Here is a 20,096-nt window from a genome sequence, read left to right as displayed (position 1 = left end):
CTCGGCCTCAGTGTGCTAGGATTACAGGTGTGTGCCACCATACCCTAGCTGGAGGTTCAGATTTAATTCTTTGCCTCTCTGTTCTTTTCCATGGTGAGTTGGTGACGTAATGCTAAATGTCATTATATAACTGTCTCCTTACTTGTCTCCCTGTCCTTGGATTTATCTTGTTCAAACATGTGTTACGTATGTCCGCTGGAGAGATATATCTAAATGAATGTGTCCACTTAAAATTCTTCGATTAGCTCATCATTTACTTAAGGGATTCTCAAGTTACGTAGGAATTCCAAGATAAGTAGAAGCAGAATCTAGGATCATACCTGTAGGTTTTGAGACAGTCAGCCTGCTGGTCACCCAGACTGCCAGTCATCATCAGGCTCTATTTACATATTTTTCTTCCCTCAGAAAGCTGCCTCTGATCTCCTTCAAGTTGTGATAAATGTCTTGGCTCTGCCTCTATAGCATTATGTGCACATTTTGCTTGTGTCACTTTACTTTCATCTTCATCCCAATTATAAGTCCCTTCAGGACCAAGATTTTTTTGTTTTGTTTCATTTTTTCATTTTTTAAATCCCCCCCACTTGAGTCAGTGCTGCTATGTTGCGCAGGTTGACCTTGAACTCGCTGTCCTCCTGCCTCAGTTTCCTGAGTAGCCGAGGTTGCAGGTGTGCACCACCACACCCAGCTTACACAGTACCTCATATTAGATGCCATATATATATGCCTCCTTTATTTTGTAATTATTTCAGCCAAATTTGAGTTAGGGAGAACACAGCAGATTGACATTTTCATTTTAGTGTGGTCTATATTATATCTAATAATGTGAAGTGGGGGTAGGTTGGTGGGAAAATCACCAAATCCAGTTTTCTTTCATTTGCATTTAGCAGTCAGGAGAATGGGCACAAAGTTTATTATGGCCTGAACTAATTGCAAACCCACTGCCCTGCCACTTAGGTTTACTTATCTCTGGGGATCGGGCAGAAAACCTGGCTAATGAATCAAGTTTTCTATCCTAGAGCATCCGCCCCATTACTACAGGGAATAGTCCACCCCGATATCGACTGCTTATGAGTGATGGAATAAACACTCTATCCTGTAAGTACATAAATCTGAGTATCTGTAACTATTTAAATAACAAGCACACCCGACATTTTGATTGCAATAATTTGGGGCATTCTTCAAGTCTACGTTGGAACAGAGTTGCAGCTAGCAGAGAGCACTCAAGCAATAGAATGGATATGGTGGAAAGCTGCCACTTGGCTTAATTTTCTATGAACTGGTGCTCTATTTCTTCTTCTATTAGTTTTCCCAAGAATGATACTGACATTTAGTGAACGTGATGGGTTAGCTGTCCTGCACTTGCCTTTTGGGGGATTTTATTTATGTGTCAGAAGCTTTAAAAGGAAGATAGGTGAGCATTTATGGAACAGGTGCCTATCTCGAATATGATGTGAAGGACCCAGTAAAGATTTTTTTAGTCTTTGTCATGAAACCTGAATGATGGAAAAAATGGTTTAAATGTGTACATTTAAGAGAGGCTGCACATGTTTTAACACAACAGATGACAGTGGTCTTCATATCCAGAGTCTGCTAGTTTTAATTTAAAGAGGAACGTGTTCAAGTCATTATTTTTCTTTGTGATCAGCTTTCATATTCTTAAGAATGAAACACTTTGCAGGCTAAAGTAATTTCTGTGCTTTTCAGCTTTCATGTTAGCAACGCAGATGAATTCTCTGGTTGAGGAAGAAAAATTGGCTAGCAACTGTATTTGCCAGATTCAACGATTTATTGTTAACACTCTGAAAGATGGAAGGTATATGTATTTTCTGTTTTCTTGCATGGGTACTAATTTGTGAATAAAGAAGTACATCAGGGACAGGGATTTAGCTCAGTGGTTCGGTGGCCTGCCTTGCAAGCGTTCAATCCCCGGTACCAAAAAAAAAAAAAAAAAAATTTTTTAAAAGAAAAAGAAAAAGAAGTACATCAGTTGCCAAAATTCAATTAGGAATTTAAAAAGCCAGTGGTTGGGCCAGGGATTTAGTTCAGTGATTCTGCCACCTGCCTTGCAAGCACAAGGGCCCGAGTTCGATCCTGGGTACCAAATAAATAAATAAATAAAATTTTAAAAGCCAGTGGTGAGTTTTCAGCTAAGAACTTATAGCTATTCAGTTCTGAACTCAGGTGACTAAAGCATGATGCCAAAGTTAAGACAGATAGGGAAACAAATGGGAAATCTCAGCACAGAAGAGTAAAGGAGAATGCATGACTCTACTTCCAATTGGTTTTAGACTCTTTTAATAGAAGCCACTCACTATAGCGAGATGTATATTTAATTATATAATGTTGCCCTTTTTGGGAGTCTTGACTCCTTCCTAACAAACATGGTATTCAGCCAGTATAGAATATGTTAAGTCCCTACAAATGGTACATACTAGAAGAACAACAGTGAATAGAACTATTAATTCCATTGCTAAATGATTTATTTTAGGAAGGAGGAGTCTTCTGTGCCATTTTTCTATTAATATTTTTTCACTTTAATTACAAAAGCAAGTATGTCAGACATTCCCATATTAGTAAAGTATATCAATATGTGTTACATTATCTGTACATTTCCAGTTTTTTTCAGTTTATATCTTTTGGATATATCCTTATCCTTCTTTTAACTTTTAGCTTTTCTGTTATTAATTTTGAGTGTTTATATTTTAAGTTGTATGTGTTAATTTTGTTCTGTTTTCTTAGCTTTTCAAACTCCCTGTTCTGGCTTTCCTTTTAACTCATCTGTTGACTCTTACTTTATTGAATTCATAGACTTATTTATTTTGTGAATCACTTTGGGGGAGTACCATTGCCTTTCTTGGCTTATGCTTTCTTGTAGGCTGGGTTCCTTAATTATCTTTTTCCCTTCCTGTTCCTTTCATTTTTATACACCATTGTCTGTTGCATTGTTGCTATGTCCTTTCTTTTTACCTTGCTTGTGCTTGATGTGGACAGTTCTGTCCAGACTTCATACATATCTGACACGGTCTAGCTGGCACATCTTCATGCCAGCCTTTCTTCATGGGACCTGTTATCTTCCACTCCAGGCTACTTTAAGTGCCTTAAGCTGTGCTCTCCATTCGCTTTTCTGTCCTCTAGAGAATGGTTGTGGAAAAGGGTGGAGAGCTTTTCTGGGTTGAGTACAGACAGTCCTTGCTGGGGAAACTCCAGCTCCCTGTCTGTCAGGAATATAGTTAGTTCCACTCCCATGGACTCTGCGTTATTTCTGCCCCTCAGCATGGTGGCCTGCCTTGGACTATTTCCTGCACCCAGTGAGATCCTGTATGTGTGTACATCCAACTTTACTTACTTCTTGCCTTCTTTTTTTTTTTTTTTTTTTTTTGTACCGGGGATCACACTTGGGACTTTGCGCTTGCGAGGCAGGCAGCAGAACCACTGAGCTAAATCCCCAGCCCACTTCTTACCTTCTTAATGGTCATTTAGGTTTATTCTCAATGAGGCTTGAACACTCATCTTCATTCAGTTTACTTTTGTGTCCATGCCTTTATTTCTGAGGAGCAGGTTGCTAGAATTAGTATTGTGGGGTCAGAGGACAAAATACACCAGTTGCCTTGCTCATAAGTATTATGGGAGAGTGTCTGCTTCTGAAAAAGCAAATCCATAAAAAACAAGAAAGCAGATAAGTGGTTCCCAGTAGGGGAATGTGCAGTAACTATCACTGGAAACAGGGCTTCTTTAAAACATAATAAAAATGTTCTGAAGGTAGGCAGTGAGTGATGTTTATGCAGCTTTGTGCTCAAATCCACCAAATCATATAGTTTAACAGGGTAAATTTTATGGTATCTGAATGTCTAAGTAAAGCTGTTATTTGTTTATTTGTTTATTTCTATTTGTTTTTCTGAGGATCTTGCTCTAGCCCACGCTGGCCTTGAACTCATGGTGATCCTCCTGCCTCAGCCTCTAGAGTGCTGGGATTACAGATGTGTACCACCATGCCTAGCAAAACTTTTTTTTTTTTAACATTGTCAACATACTAGGCTTTATTAATTTTTAAAAGTAATTACTAATAATCAATATTTTAATTTGCATTTAACTGTTAGCTAGATAAAGTGTCCTTTCTTATTTTTATTATTTTTAGTTTTTCTCTTTTTATAGTACTGAACCCAGAGCCTCACATGTGCCGGACAAGTGCTGTATCACTGAGCTACATCTCCAACCCTTTTTATTTTTGAGACAAGGAGTCACTAAGTTACCTAGGCAGCAATCTTCTTGCCTCAGCCTCCTAAGTATTTGGGGTTATAGGTGTGCACCACTGTAGCTTGCTTCTTTTGAAAATTTTTTATTTATAGGTCTTTGTAAACAAGAGATATTAACTCTTTATTATCTGCCTAGCAAGCACAAGGTCCTGAGTTCAACCTCTGGTACCAAAAAAAAAAAAAAAGTAGTTTTTAGTTCTTTTGGACATATCTGTGAATTTTTGCAGGGGAAGCCTATGTCCTAACTTTTTTTCCAGATAGCTAGCACTCATCATGGAGAGCTCTAGTACGAAGCTGAGGTTTTATTCTCAGTGTTTGTGAGGCCAGAGGGTTTTGATCAGGGGAGCCTGAGGTATGATCTAAATATTTTTAAGTCTCAGAAGATTATTCAGATAGGTGGAAAACTGACGCCTGGTGACAGAGCAGATGCAGAAAGAATTTGCCATGTTTTCCATGATTTGTCTGTTCCTGTCAGTAACACCATTTTTTTTTTTTTCTTTTTATTGAGGTTATTGGTACAATCTAGGTATACAATACAGTTACATTCATCATTGGGATTCTGTACCTTTACATAATAGGTCTTGATTCTCATTTTTCCCCTTGTCCCTGCCCTCCCTTCACCCCCTCCTCCCCTCCCCATTTACAAACACTTTATTTCCATTTTTTCAGTTTCTCATATTTTTTCCTCTCCCTTATTACCTTCCCCCACCCTTCCCACTTGCTCCACCCCTTTAGCCCTTTACTTCCTATTTCACATTATTAATTATCTCATTAGGATCCTGTGTACTATTGTAGTTTTTCACACCGAAGAAACTATTCGGTATTTCAGTTAAAGAAATCTCTGTATGAACATTAAAAATAGGGAATCCTAAAATAAAACTAAAAAGGAAAGTAAAAGAGAAAAGGCAATGATGTAACATCAAAATAATCCTTAATTCTGGAGTTCCTATTTCACATTATTAATTATCTCATTAGGATCCTGTGTACTATTGTAGTTTTTCACACCGAAGAAACTATTCGGTATTTCAGTTAAAGAAATCTCTGTATGAACATTAAAAATAGGGAATCCTAAAATAAAACTAAAAAGGAAAGTAAAAGAGAAAAGGCAATGATGTAACATCAAAATAATCCTTAATTCTGGAGATGAAAATGGTCCCTGAACATATTTAAATTGCTTCTCACTCTTATAGTCTTATTCTTTTTTTCATTATTTAGAGACTACTTTATTAGTTTCTGTAATCAAACCCACGTAGATATGACCTTACATATTTAGTACGATGTGAGTAACACAGTTTTTTGTTGTGGGGGAAGATTTTAGTGATGGCTTTATAGAGATTTAATCCATATACCATACAATTCATTTAAAGTATGAAATGGTTTTTAATGTGTTTACAGGGCTGTACAGTTGTTACCACAATTAATTTTAGAGCATTTTATCACACCAGAGAGAAATCCTGCATCCCCCAGCTTCCCCAATCCCAGGCAACCACTATTCTTCTTTTGTGTCTACATGTTAGTCTGTTCTGGATATTCCATATAAATGGAATTACACAATAGGTGGTCTTTTTCTACTGCCCTCTTCCACTGAACATACTGGTTTCAAGCAGTTTCTTGTGGGTTATAGCAGGTCTTACTACTTCATTTCAGTTACATCTGTATATGTTTAGATTTTTTTCTTGTCATTATGCCCTAAACAATATATATAACAAGAGTATAAAAAGAATTCGTGTAGCATTTACAATGTATTAGGTATTAGAATTAAACTAGAGATGATTTAAAATGTATAGGAGGATGTGTTTAGTTTATGTGTAAATACTGCCTTGTATATTTTGGTATCTGAGGGGTACCAAAATCTGGAAATCATCCTCTGTGGACACTGACAGGCAGCTGTGATCAGGAGTGGAATTGCTGGATCAAATGGTAACTTTGTTTGTTTGTTTGTTTTGGGGTTTTTTGAGATAGGGTCTCACTATGTAGTTGAGACTGACCTGGAACTCACTATGCAGCCCAGGCTGGTCTTGAACTCAGAGATCCTCCTGCCTCAGCCCTCCTAAGTGCTGGGATTACAGCTGTGCGCCACCACGCCTGGCCTTTTTTTTTTTTTTTTTTTTTTTGGCACTGGGAATCGAACTCAGGTCCTTATGCTTGCAAGGGAAGGCACCGGAACCACTGAGCTAAATCCCCAGCCCCAAATGGTACCTCTGTGATTAACCTTTTGAGGAACTGCCACACTATCTTCCAAAGCAGCTACACCGGTTAACCTTCTCGCCAGCAGCATATAAGTGTGGAGCTTCTGCACACCCTCCCTAACACTTAGAATTATGTGTCATAGAATTTCAGCTAAACTATCATCTGTAGAATGTTTTGGTTAACTTTGGCAATGTATTCCTTTACTTTTTTTCACCGCCCCAAATTTTTCTTGGCAGCTCTCATGTTTATTCCTCCATATGAGTTTTATGGTTATATTGTCAAAATTTTAAAAAGTAAGCAGAAGTCTTGTTGGGATGCAAATAATCATATTAAATTTATATAGTTGATAACTAGGTTTTTTCGTACATATCGTATGTACCCACTTAAAATTTCTTTGGTTTTTTTGAATGCACAATTGTTTATCTCCTTATTCTAAAATTTGTGTCATTTATTTTGTTTCTTTCAATCTTACTGAATTAGCTAGCCCCATCAAAACAGTAGCAATGTCAGCAAGTACCTTCTTTGTGCCCTGATTTTAAGGGAAATGCTGTTAATTCACTGCTCAGCTTGATGTTTATCATGTAAATACCTTCACTTTATCATGTTCAGGACTTTCTTTTAGGTCCTTCTATTCAGGGTTTTTTCTAACATAATGTAATAGATTATATAATATAGAACTAGTCTTTCATTCCTACAAAATAAATCCTTCCTTAACAATAATCCTCTTGGCTTCCCTTTTTTGTCTTCCAAAAAAAAAACCCTTTTTTTTGTTTTTGTAGTACTGTGGTTTGAACCCAGGGCCTACCCACTGAGCTACATCCCTACGCCAGCCCCTTTTTTTCTTATTGAAACAGGCTGGGCTGGAATTTAAGATCTTCCTGTGTTAGGCTTACAGTTGTGCCCATCATGCCTGCCCTTTCCCCCAAGTCTCTTTTATTCTGGGTAATTTTAAACATCTGTGAAGGTAGGAGAAATATACAGTGACGCTGAGTCCCCTTATAGATATTACTCAGTTTCAGATTATCATTTTATGTTCAGCCTTGCTCTGTGTCCTTTCTACATCTCCTTTTGTCTGTAATTTTGAAATAAATACAGACATCAGATAGATGTGTCTTTGACATTTGTATTCTTTGTAAAATGATGTTTGTGTATTCTTTTAATATGCTGTTGTATTCATCTTGTTAATATTTAATTTAGGATATATTTCAAGATGAAATTTTTTTGAGTGTGTTTTCTTTTAGGTTTTGATGTTAGCATAATACTAAATAATTGATTACTCTTCCATTTTATATGTCCTGGAGTGATTTGGATAATTTGAGAAGGTAGTTAAGTATTCACTGCCTAATATCAGATGTTTGCACAAGGTCTCTATATCCATTTTCAGAAGAAATTATTTCCGGCTTATTTTATTGAAATAGCATAACTCTGATAGTAAGCCTGATACAGGCAAACTGATTAATTATATGTAAAAATCCAAAATATAGCAAGTGTACCCTTTAAAGAATAAAACATGAACTTGATCTTATTGTTGCTTAACTTTTACTGAGATTCATCTCCTCTTTTCATCTCTTTGGGCACTACTTCAGCTCAGGCCTCCATCCTTTCTTCTCTCTGTTGATCTGCTTGCCTCCACTTAGTTCTCCACAAATTTCTTCCTGTTGCAGTTCTTTTTAAAATACAGACATGATCATAGCATTCTCATTTAAGTATGGATTAACAGCTGGGGACCCATTGTTACACTAAGCACTAGAGGCTCTCTGCCTTTATTGAAAATAGGGTCTAGGAGGAGAGAGATAAGATAAACAGTAATAAATATATGATTCAAAACTGTTAGGTGTTCTAAAGGAAAGAAATCATAGTTGTAGCAGAGTAGAACAAACAAAGAAACCTAATCTAAACGAGAGAGTAGGACAGTGTCTCAGAGGAATGATGCCTGAAATAACTAAAAAGCAAGTGTTAGATAAAGACAGAAAAAACATCATCCGCGGGCAACATGTATGCAGGTCTGATAACTGCAAGGAGCGTAGCATATGCCAGGAACTAAAAGAAAACTTGGACTCAGGAGTTAGTTCGATTGATGGAGAGAAGTTAGTGAGGCCAGGCTATGGAAAGCCTTGTAAGCTGTGTCAAAAGTTTTACATTAGGGCCAGGGATTTAGCTCAGTGGTTCCACCACCTGCCTCACAAACGCAAGGTCCCAAATTCAGTCTCTGGTACCCCCCCCCAAAAAAAAAAAACGTTGGGGATCAAATGTAGGGCCTCAGATATGCTAGATAAAGGCTCTACCACTGAACTATATCCCTGTTAAAGGTCTTTGTTTTGAGTCTGAGGTCTTGGTGAAGTTATGAAACTGTTTTAATCAGATTTAAAGATGAGTCTGAGACCTATAACTTCTTAAAGGTAAGTAATAAAAATTTCCCAAAACAAATCTTACTATTCTGTATTACTAACATGCACTAATTTAAAAAAAAGATAATTAGTTTTCATTGGGAAGAAGTAATTATTTAGATAAATATGTTTTTGAAAACAGATCATCTAGGGCCACAAACTCTTGCGTTTCAGAATCTAATCTAAATTCTTATTATGTTCAATGCTTCTTGAAATGTGTTATGTAGCAAGTATGCTGCATTTTAATAAAGGGACTAGTTGGGAAGTGAAAACCTTGCAATCACAAAAAACTTAGATAGTGATGCTGTAAAGATTAATGAAAATACATAGGAATTTGTTCCGTATATTTCTCAAGTTATTCAGTAATAAAAAAACAGTTAACAGGGAGAGAATAAAATACATAGGAATTTGTTCCGTATATTTCTCAAGTTATTCAGTAATAAAAAAACAGTTAACAAAGGGAGAGAATTTTATTGAAACTATCATTCAGGGGAAGCTTTTTTTTTTTGTTGGTACAGGGGATCGAACTCAGGACCTTGAGCTTTCGAGGTAGGCAGTGGAACCACCACTAAGCTAAATCCCTGGCCCAAGGGAAAGCTTTTTAAGTAGCTTGTCATTGGAAAGGCTTCTGAATGTATTTATTCTAACTTGTTTCTGTTTATCTCTCTAGGAGAGTAGTTATTTTGATGGAATTAAAAGTTTTGAAATCAGCTGAAACAGTCGGAATGAAGATTGGCAATCCATTGCCCTATAACGAAGGTAAAGTATTCTTTATAGGTTGTACCCTCAACTGAGTACCTCTTTATAGATCCAGAAGTTTATCTTTTGGGATCAGTTTGAGTTTTTAGCTTTCATAAAGCAGTGATTTAGGGACATAGGAGCAAAGTTATTTTATCAGGTTTTTTCAGTATTGAAGAAATGATATATGAAAAAAGGGGGAAAATATAAGCCAGAGAAAGGATGTAATGTATTCTCTGTAAGATCCACTTAGAGTAAAAAATAACACGTTGAATATTAATATAGGATGTTATAGCTAGAGGGTATCTGTAATAATAATGAGAAAGGTTGAGGTTTTTGTTGTTGTTTTTGTTTTTGGAGACAGGGTCTCACTATGTAGTTCAGGCTGAGCTTAAACTCACTCTTTACCCAGGGCCTCGAACTCGCCCAATCCTTGTGCTTCAGCCTTCTGAGTGCTGGGATTACAGGTGTGCACCACCATGCCTGGTCGGTCCTCTATTGAATCCCTAGTCTCTGGCTTATAGTTGACCCCTAGCAAGTATTTGTTGAATCATACAATGTTACTTAACAGTAATTATCTCTTGATGGCAAAGTATTTATTTTCTTGTGGAATATACAGAACGACACAATGAAATCAAAGCAAATTAATTACTAGACAATTATAGTTCTAGAGCAAGGCAAAAAGAATCATTAAATCATTGGCCTCATAAAAAGAAGGCTTATCTGTCACTCTATCAAGTCAAATAAAATTAAAGCCTCGTTATAAACCAAAACAAATTGCAGGTGTATTTTTAAAAATTACAAAGTGAGGCCTGGGGATTTAGCTCAGTGGTTCTTCCGCCTGCCTTGCAAGCACAAGGTCCCAAGTTCGATCCCTGGTACCCCCCCAAAAAAAAACAAAAAAACATTAGAAAGCGAAACCCTCAAAAATAAAGATAAGGATGTGCCGGGGATTTAGCTCAGTGGTGCCGCCGCCTGCCTTGAAAGCATAAGGTTTCGAGTTTGATCCCCAGTACCAAAATAAAATAAAGAGGGACTGCATAAATGGATTGGAATAATTCAGAATGATATTTTATTACATTGACATTTAAACATTACACGTTAAAAATAGAAAAATCTATAACCTTAAACTAGGACAAATATTTACAACAGGATTGGCAGAGGGTTAATATATTTAATATTTACTGAATTTCTTACACATCAAGGAAATAGAATACAGTATTATAGTCAGGAAGCAGGTATTAGATAAGAAGACTGTTTGAGGAAGGAAAAAACATTTGGCCAATACAAAGGAAAAATGGTGAGCCTCATTGGTGATCTTCGTCTTGTTACTCTGTTAGAGAGATCTCCAGCCTTGTTCTGTTAAACATTCTGTTAACTATAGATTCTTTTGTAGATTCTTTTTTTCTTTTCTCCTTTTTTTTCTTTTCCATTCTAGGGGATCAAACTCAGGACCTTGCACTTGCCTGGCAGTCGTGGTGCCAATGAGCTATATCCCTGGCTTTTGTAGATTCTTTTTACCAGTTGAGGTGGTTTACTTTTATTTCTTGATGGCTGAGAATTCTTATCAAGAATGCTTGGTGAATTTTACCACATACTTTTTCTGTGTCTCTTGGTATTCATACAGTTTTTCTCTTTTGGTTGGTTAGTATGATGAGTTACAGTGATTGAGTTTTGAATGCTAAGCCAACCTGGCATTTCTGGGCTAAATGTCATGATGTGTTATCCCTTTTACATATTGCTGGATTTCCTATGCTAGATCCACTATGATTTAATTTTGTTTAGAATTATTACATTTGTGTCCATGAGAGATATTTATCCGTAGCTTCCTGTCCTCCTCATGTCTGTCTGATTTTGGTTTCAGAGTAATCCTGACCACCTAGAATGAATTGAAGTGTTCCTTCTTAAATTTTCTAGAAGAGTTTATGTAGAATTAGTATTACTTTTTCCTCAGAAATGTAGTGGAATTCACCAACCCTTTTTTTTTTTTTTAATGAAAAGGTTTTAAACTTCAGGTTAATAGATGGCATGGCTTCTGAGGTCATCGATTCTTCTGGGAGCTTTAATAGATTATATCTATTTCATTTAAGTTCTTGAATTTATTGGCCTGTATAAATGTAAATATTATAAATTCCCCAATTAAAAAGCGGAAATGATCCTTTTAGAATCTTTGGTGATATCAACCACCCTAATTCTTGATAATGGTAATTTATGTTCTCTATTTTTGTTTGTTTGTTTTTGAGACAGAGTCTCACTATGTAGTTCAGGCTGAGCTTGAACTCACTATGTAACCCAGGCTGGCCTCCAACTCACAGCAATTCTCAGTGGAGGCCTCAGCCTCCAAGTACTAGGTTTACAGGTGTGTACCGCCATGCCTACCTTATGTTCTCTTTCTATTGTGATCAGTTTCACTAAAAAATTATCAATTTTATTGGTCTCAAAGAACCAGCTTTTGATTTCATTGACTTCTTTTTTTGGTTTTGTGTTTTCTATTAAAGTCTTTTGGGGGGTACTGGGGATTGAACTTGGGACCTTGGGTTTGCAAGCAGGCAGCAGAACCACTGAACTAAATCCCTGGCTATTTTATTCATTCATCCTTTTAATCTGTATATTTCCTTTCTTTTGCTTACTTTATATTTAGATATTTTTATTTTTTTGGTTTGTTGTTTGGTTGGTTGGTATTGGAGATTGAACCCTAAACTTGCATGTGCTAAGTATTTCTTGTTTCTTAAGGTAGAAGCTATGTTCATTGATTAAACACCCCCTCTCTCCCACCCCCACCCCATACCAGGGATCAAACTCAGGACCTTGTGCTTGCCAGGCAGGCGTGGTGCCACTGAACTAAATCCCCAGCCCCTTCTTCTTATTCGTCTTCGTTGTCTTTGTCTTCTTCGTCTTCTGTACTGGGGATCACACTCAGGACCTTGCACTTGCGAGGCAGACACAGTGCTACTGAGCTAAATCCTCAGCTCAGCTCTTCTTTTTTTTTTTTTTGGTACTGGGGATCAATCGAACTCGTGTCCTTGTGCTTGTGAGGCAGGTGTGGCACCACTGAGCTAAATCCCTGGCCCTCTTCTTTTCTAATATAGATATATAGTGTTATAAATTTACCCCTAAATACTGCTCCAACAGCACCCTGCCAATTTTGCTGTGTTCTCATTTTTATTCCATTCAAAATACTTTGTGGGACTGGGGATTTAGCTCAGTGGTTCCAGTGCCTGCTTTGCAAGCACAGGGACCCATTCAATCTCTGGTACCAAAAAGAAAAAAAATACTTTGTGATTTTTCTTTTAATTTCTGCTTTCATGTGTGTTTTTTTATAAATGTACCAAATGTGAAGATTTTCTAGAGATCTTTTTGTTACTGCTGTTGAATTTAATTCTTTGTGGCCAAATAACCTTTGTCTGACTCGAATCCTATTAAATTGATTCTTATTTTTATGTCTCAGGTTATAGTCTCTCTTGGTAAATTATGTATACACTTGAAAAGTGTATATTTAAATGTTTGGCAGAGTGTTCTCTAAATGTCATTTACATCAAGTTAGTGTAGTTGAAGTATTCTACATTCTTACTGATTTTCTGTTTACTTTTTCTGTCAACTTTTGAGAGAGGAATATTGGAAACTCTGACAGTAATTATAGGTTTCTTTCTCCTTGCAATTATTTTAGCTTTTGCTTCCTATTTTTAAAGCCATGCTGTAAATTGTATGCACATTTAGAATTGTATCCTTTTGATTAATTGATACCTTTGTTATTATAAAATGATTTTTTATTTATTTATTTATTTTTTTTGGTACTGGGGATCGAACTCCAGATTTTACGCTTGCAAGGCAGGCATGGCACCACTGAGCTAAATTCCTGGTCCATGAAATAATTTTCTTTATCCCTGATAAAATCATGTTTTTGAAATCTATTTTGATACTAATACAGCCATTTCTGCTAGCTTGGTGTATATATTTACATACTTTTATTTTTAATCATTTGTCTTTAGTACATATATCTTTTTATTAAACCTTTTGTTATAAGCAACGTATAGGTGGTCTTGTTTTTTTGTCAATTTGGTAATTTCTACCTTTTAATTGGGGGTTTAGACTACATTTAATATAGTAATGATGTAGGTTTAAGTTTTTTATTTATTCTGTTTGATCTAAATAATTTTAAAAGGATATTTAATCATGTAGTTGCCATTTCTGGTTCTTAACATTCTTTTGTCTAGGCCCGTTTAGTATCATTGGTATCTTTGCGGGGGGTTATTTTGAGACAGGGTCTCACTATGTAGTTGAGACTGACCTGGAACTCATTATATAGCCCAGGCTGGTCTCAGACTCACAGTGATCCTCCTGCCTCAGCCTTCCAAGTACTGGGATTATAGGCGTGTGCCACTATGCCCAGCTACGTGCATAGAATTCTGTGTCAACAGTATTTTTGGTTTGGTTTGGTTTTTGCCACCTTGCCTTGCATTGTTACCCTCAACAAACTTCTCTGTCATCCTTATTTTTGTTCTTCTGTACTTAATATCCCTTACTCTCCTTGCTGGGGATCAAACCCAGGGCCTTGTATATGCTGGATAAATATTCTACCACTGAGTTACACCCTCTGTCTACTGTGGTTGGTCTTTCTGTCTGTGTCTGTCTGTCTTCCTGCCTCTCCTCCTACTTCTTCCCCCTCCCTTTTCTTCTCCCTTTTTTCTTGTTTCCTCTTCCTCCCTCCCTCCCTTTTCTCCCTCATCGCTCTCTTCACTACCCACTGCTGGTGTTTGAGACAGGGTCTCACATTGTCTAGGCTGTTCTCTCTCATGCCTCAGCTGCTTGAGTGCCAGGGTTAGAGGCACAGAACACTATGCCTAGCTCCACCATGGTCTCTCTTGGTTCAGGTTAAATCAAGTTGAACCTAGAACTTCATTATTACATGTTTATAGTACATAATGATCACATTCTTCTTGGGGAGTTGGTTCATGTCCATAACACGTCATAGAATTGGCATTTGTGATTTTCAAGTGAGGCTGCTTTCTATTGTATTCAGACCTTGAAGATTAACTTTCTTACCAAAACTTTTTTTTGTAATGTGGATCGAACTCAGGACCTTGTACTTGCCAGACAGGCATGGCAACACTGAGATACATCCCCAGCCTCGTACCAAAACTTTTGCACACTGTGAAAATTGTATTTAAGTATACAGATTGTGTGAATCTTATCGCAGGGATGTTATATACATAACTAGAAGTTACCTTTATTTCATACTGGTGTATTTGTCCTTTAAAACGTATAATTTTTTAAAGTTGACACATAATTAAGATGATTGCATGTTTATTTTCTTCAGTAAACATTTTCATTTTAATTTTTGAATAGATAATGTAGTTACATGATATGAAGTCAAAGTACACAATTGTAGTCTGATAAATCTTATTCCTACCACTGCCTCCCCACCCACTGCTGCCCTTTTAGTGATTTCTTTTTATCCTTCATGTGTTTCCTTATGCAAATATAACCAAATATAAATATTATATAGTTTAATTCCATTCTCTGTCTTGCTCACACTACAGGCAATGTATTATGTACACTATCTTGTCTTGTCTTCAAATGTTTTTTAGCTTAGGTTGATTCCTGTATATATACTTGGAGAGCTTCCTCTTGTTTCTTTTTCTGAACTGAGTATTCCTGGTGTGGCTGTTCCATAGTTTATTTAACCAACCCTTTATTGATGAGCTGTCAGATTGTTTCCAAGGCCCTTTCCGGATGATCCTTCCAGGAATCTTTGTTGTTCACTTGTGAATGAAGTGGGATGGGGATTTGGGGATGGGGTGGGTATTTTTATTGGGTTTCTTCCACTTTCATAATTTCTGTGGTTTAACCAGAAAAATTAGCCAAGGAAAAATGTGACTGGAAAAAAATAATACATTATTATTAAAACCATGCTACATGTGTGTGAGAGGCCCTGAGTTCACTCACCAGCACTGTAAGGGGAAAAAAACAAAAAACAGTGCTGCAGTGAATAACTTTATACTTATGAGGTAAATGAGCAAGCAGGGTTTGTTTGCCAGAAATGAGATTACAGGGTCAATCAGTAAATGTGTCTACAGTTGTCAGATACAGTCGTTCTCTATAACATCAGACAGTATCATTTTGCAGTCCTGCTAGCCGTACATGGAAGTACTGCTGCTGCTTTTGGGGGGGTGGGGAGGTACGGGGATCGAACTCTGGCCCTTGTGCTTGCAAGGCATTTGTCAGGTGGCGGCACCACTGAGCCAAATCCCCAGCCCAGTACTTCTTCATAGCCATCCCAGCAGGGTATGTTATTAATCTTTTGAATTTTTGTGAATTTGTTAAATGAAAAATCATATCTTGGTGTCATTTTTATTTTGCATTCTGAGTAAGGTCCACATCCTTGAAATATTTAGAGACCCCTTTTGGTTTTGGTCTCTTTGAAGTATTTTTATATTGCCCATTTTTCTTTGAGTTGTTTGTCTTATCCCCCTTTTCTAAGAGTTTCTTAAAAATAGTGGGATTAGTCTTTTGTTTCTTACATGAATTGTAGTCTTTTTGACACACAACTTTTTTTTGATTTGTTGTGCCACTTTTTTGTTGTTGTTGTTGTTGTTCTGGGTATTGAAATTGGGACCTTGTGCTTGCCAGGCAGGTATAGCATGTTGTGCCACAATTTTTGATCTTTTATGCGATTGACTTCAGGGTTTTGAGACATAGTTAGAAAGGTCTTCCTTGCTGCAAATTATTAGTGTCCACCCATGAGTTCTAGTAATTGCAGTTTTACTTTTCACATTTAAATCACCCATGTTGCTTTTGTCCTACTGTTGTGATTTCTTCTTCCTCCTCCTCCTCCTCCCTCTTCCTCTTCCCTTCCCCCTCTCCCTCCCCCTCCCCCACCCTCCCATTTTTCTTTTTTCTTCTTTTTCTTTCTAAGAGGGATCAAACTCAGGACCTTGTGCTTACAAGGCAGCTAGCAGCACCACTGAGCTAAATCCCCAGCCCTGTTGTGATTTCTTGACTGGTGCTGTTTTTGTCTTCACTTTCACAAAATTTGAAATTGGTAGGTTTTCTCTGTCCCCTAGTTTCACTAAGTTAAAGATACAGTTTTTATGTGGGATAGGTATATTTGTATACATGTTTATACTCCTGCATGGATTTGGGGGTGGACATGCGTTCTTGTTCCTCTGTGTGGTTTTAGAAGTAGATTTGGGCCTAGGCCATCATCATGTTTTTTCTAGAACCTTTAGACAAAATCATATTGTAATTGGAGTGGTAAAGTTCTGCATTAGTAAACAGGAACATTATGTTTACTTTGCAGTAGGGAAGGCTTTTTTTTTTTTTTTTTGAGATAGGTTCTTACTTTGTATTTCAGTCTGGCCCTGAACTCGCTGTGTAGCCCAGGTAGGCCTCAAATTCATGACAGTCCTGCCTCAGCCTCCCAAGTGCTGGGATTTGCAGTAGGAAAGTTTTAAGATGTGTATGTTGGTTATTACATTCTCAGCCTTTAGGAGTGCTAAGATGTGGCATTGGTTAGCATTTCTCAAAACCTTGGATGCAGTAGATGCAAGGGGGCAGTCTTGTGACCAGCTTTTTCGCTTTCGACCTGGAGTCTAGTTTTTTAATGTTGTATTTGAATGGCTGTTTTGGACATCTTGTGTTTCAAGGAAAAAGTGTAATAAAAGTGGAGAAAGGGTTGGAAGAGAATTATTGTTTGGAGTCAGAACTCTAGAGTTATGAAAAAACTCCTTTGTCTCAGTTTTACTGTCTTTTCTCTTCAGCATACAGAGGGAAGAGAAAAGATTTTGCTATTCAGATTATTTACTGTTGAGTTTCATTGTTACCAGATCAATAACGCATTGTTACTTGGGCCATGGTGGAAATATCTTTGTTACAGTGTCTCCTGCTTTACAGTGTTCTTTCTTTGCAGTGGTTTCTAATTCTTTACTGTGAAAGTAAGGCAACTAAAGTCAGACTCTTATCTTCCCAGTACCTTATCCAGAACTTGTGACATAACAGGTGACTGGTAAAACTAGTTAGATTAATCCAGCTCAGAAATAGACAGGAATTCTAAAATGTGTACTGTATTGGAATGCAAAATGTACATTATAGTACTACAACCATGTTAAAGATACAGAGTACCAAAGAAAAGTACTGCTGGTAGGAGTGTAGGTTGTTGTTGTTTTATTCCGTATGCTCCATTGTCTGTAAGCTAGTTTTTCTCTGCCTGCAGCTCACTTACATTGTAATATAGCAGAAACGGTAGGTGTGAATACCAATAACTGGAGAGCAAGAGTCTGCTTTTAAATCTCCTGTTTCTCTCCTGGATCAGAGCCAGTGATACGAAGCTAGCACAAAGCCAACGAGTCTATGAGTTATGATGTTGAGGCATCTTATTGGAATGGTTTGATTTGCAAGTGGCACAGAACAGATTATCAGTCTTTGCATTACTGCTTTACAGTCTAATGTTAATTTTTCGAAAGATTTTTCTTTAGCTATAGACTGTTGTGTTTCAGGCCTTGAGAGCAGCTGCTGTATTGCAGCACATTAATTAAAGGGCAATTATTACTATTTAGAATGCGCCAGGGTTCTTACCACCCATTTGATTCAGGGCTGTCTCTTGTCTCTTGTGCCAGGTTTGCAAATGTAGTCCAAATCAGGAGTTAAGGATTGCTCTATTAAAAGGATTAGTAGCTTTTCCTTATTACCGTTTACTGTAGTTATTAGGTATGCTCTATATAATTGAGTTAATGCTGCCAAGATTGGTGGTTTACAATTAAAAACTAACTAGATAGCAGTGTAGCACGTGGACCTAATAGACAAATTTGCATTCAAGACTAGGTTCTCACTGCCCAACTGAGTGATTTTGAGCAACTTACTTGCCCTCTCTGATCCAGTTTTCTTCTCTTAAGAGTATACTTATACTATCTGCATGGTGCTGACAGGTACTGGAATAATACACCTAACCCTGTGCTTGGCACATAGCACATACTCAGAAAATGGTAGTTGTTATTGATTTGGAGACTCACTAGATATATTGTACTTTGTTGACTGTAAAAATCCAGTAATTATAAAAATATGCCATTATTTTATGCACTATTATAATTTATAGTGTGCTAACTTAAACATTAAATTGTGAAAAAGTACCTCATAATAGGTAGAATAAGTAGTTACTCTTTTTTTTAACACTTAGCAGTTGAAGTTTTGTGGGTTGTTTTGGTACTGGGGATCAAACTCGGACCTTGTGCTTGTGAGGCAGGCAGCAGAACCACTGAGCTAAATCCCCAGCCCAGTAGTTACATTTTTAAAAATTGTGGTATAATAAGCATACCATGAAATTCACATTTAGCCACATTGAAGTGCAGCACAGCAACAAAAAGTCCAGTCGCACTGCAGGTCCCATGATGGCTTCCCCCTCCCCAGAGCTGTTTCATCTTCCCAGCCCCAGCTCCCACTCCCGCTCCTGCCCACTCTTGGTAGCCTCTCTTCTTAACCTCATCTCTGTGGATTTGACTGTGCCAGTTTCCTCCTAAGGGCCGCTTAACATTTTTATAGACATTGGAAGCGTGTGATCGGCAAGAGCCAGTGACCGTGTCCTGTTCAGCCACACATGTGAAGTGGCAGGGATGACCCTGAGAAGGGGACTTTCTAGTTTAGCAGTTTTTGAGGCCATAGAACAGAGTGAGGCACTGGTGTGGGAGATAACAGGGGTTTGTATGTTTTTATGGTTTCATTTTTCAATTTTTAAATCTTGCTTATTCTTTCGAATGTGTTTTATGAAGCAGGTAAAGGTTGTTTTATTTTTTCCATCCTCTTGGCTTCAATACTATTTACTGAGCGACTCATCTTTTCTCTACTGATTTTTAAAAAGATTCACTTAAGAGTTTAAACTGCTCTTCACAAGACATATTGTCAGAGACAGTTCTCCTTGCACTATTTGTGACACTTTGTAAATTCAGAGATAATGGAAAAGCTGAAAAGTAAACACAAAAATTTCATTGTCAGTAATTAAGCTGCTCTTCTATGTAAAATAAGGTCTCTGTTTTCCTCTCTATAGGAGAAACAAAAGCATAAATGATTTCATGCAACCTTTTAAATTTTATGCAAAATTTATTTGACTCTAATGGCACAGTAATGTCTCCTTTAGTAATAATGGCAGAAGTAAATGAAATTGGTGTGTGACTTGCCCCTTTGGGGTAGGACTTGAGAAGCCCAGCAGGAGCTTGAACTTGGCAGCTGAAGAAGGCAGAGGCAGGTTGGCAGTGAGGAGCTCCCCACCTCTGCTCTTTGCTTTTGTTTCAGGTGCTCTGCGACATTCTTTCGAGCTGCCCTTCTAGGCTTCAAGTACTCAGATAAGTTTGATGAGAACCAATAACAAAAACAAGATCAAGTTCAGTTAATCTATTGTTTTAAAACATGGGGTATATTTTACACTTTTAACATTTCTTCACCTTCATAAACGTTTGTATAAAGAGTAAGGGGACAAATAAATAGTTTGATGGTATAGCTTTTTTATTTTCTGCTTGAGAGACATGTTATTTCCCCTCCT

The 20,096-nt window shown here is 37.3% G+C and overlaps 1 protein-coding gene across 1 annotated transcript in view; it reads left to right on the top strand.

The window, feature by feature from the left end:
- Rpa1 (replication protein A1) overlaps positions 1 to 20,096 on the top strand; it is a 56,761-nt gene that overhangs the window by 13,147 nt on the left and 23,518 nt on the right. The window contains exons 3-5 of the mRNA XM_010642145.3: positions 1,017 to 1,095; positions 1,705 to 1,813; positions 9,501 to 9,589. Coding sequence (XP_010640447.1) covers positions 1,017 to 1,095; positions 1,705 to 1,813; positions 9,501 to 9,589 — 277 coding nt within the window. The remainder of the gene's footprint in view (positions 1 to 1,016; positions 1,096 to 1,704; positions 1,814 to 9,500; positions 9,590 to 20,096) is intronic.

The sequence above is a fragment of the Fukomys damarensis genome, unplaced genomic scaffold, assembly GCF_012274545.1.
Source record: "Fukomys damarensis isolate Sample0158 unplaced genomic scaffold, DMR_v1.0_HiC HiC_scaffold_13, whole genome shotgun sequence".
NCBI classification, from domain to species: Eukaryota; Metazoa; Chordata; class Mammalia; order Rodentia; family Bathyergidae; genus Fukomys; species Fukomys damarensis.
This window is presented reverse-complemented; position numbering and strand designations above follow the sequence as displayed.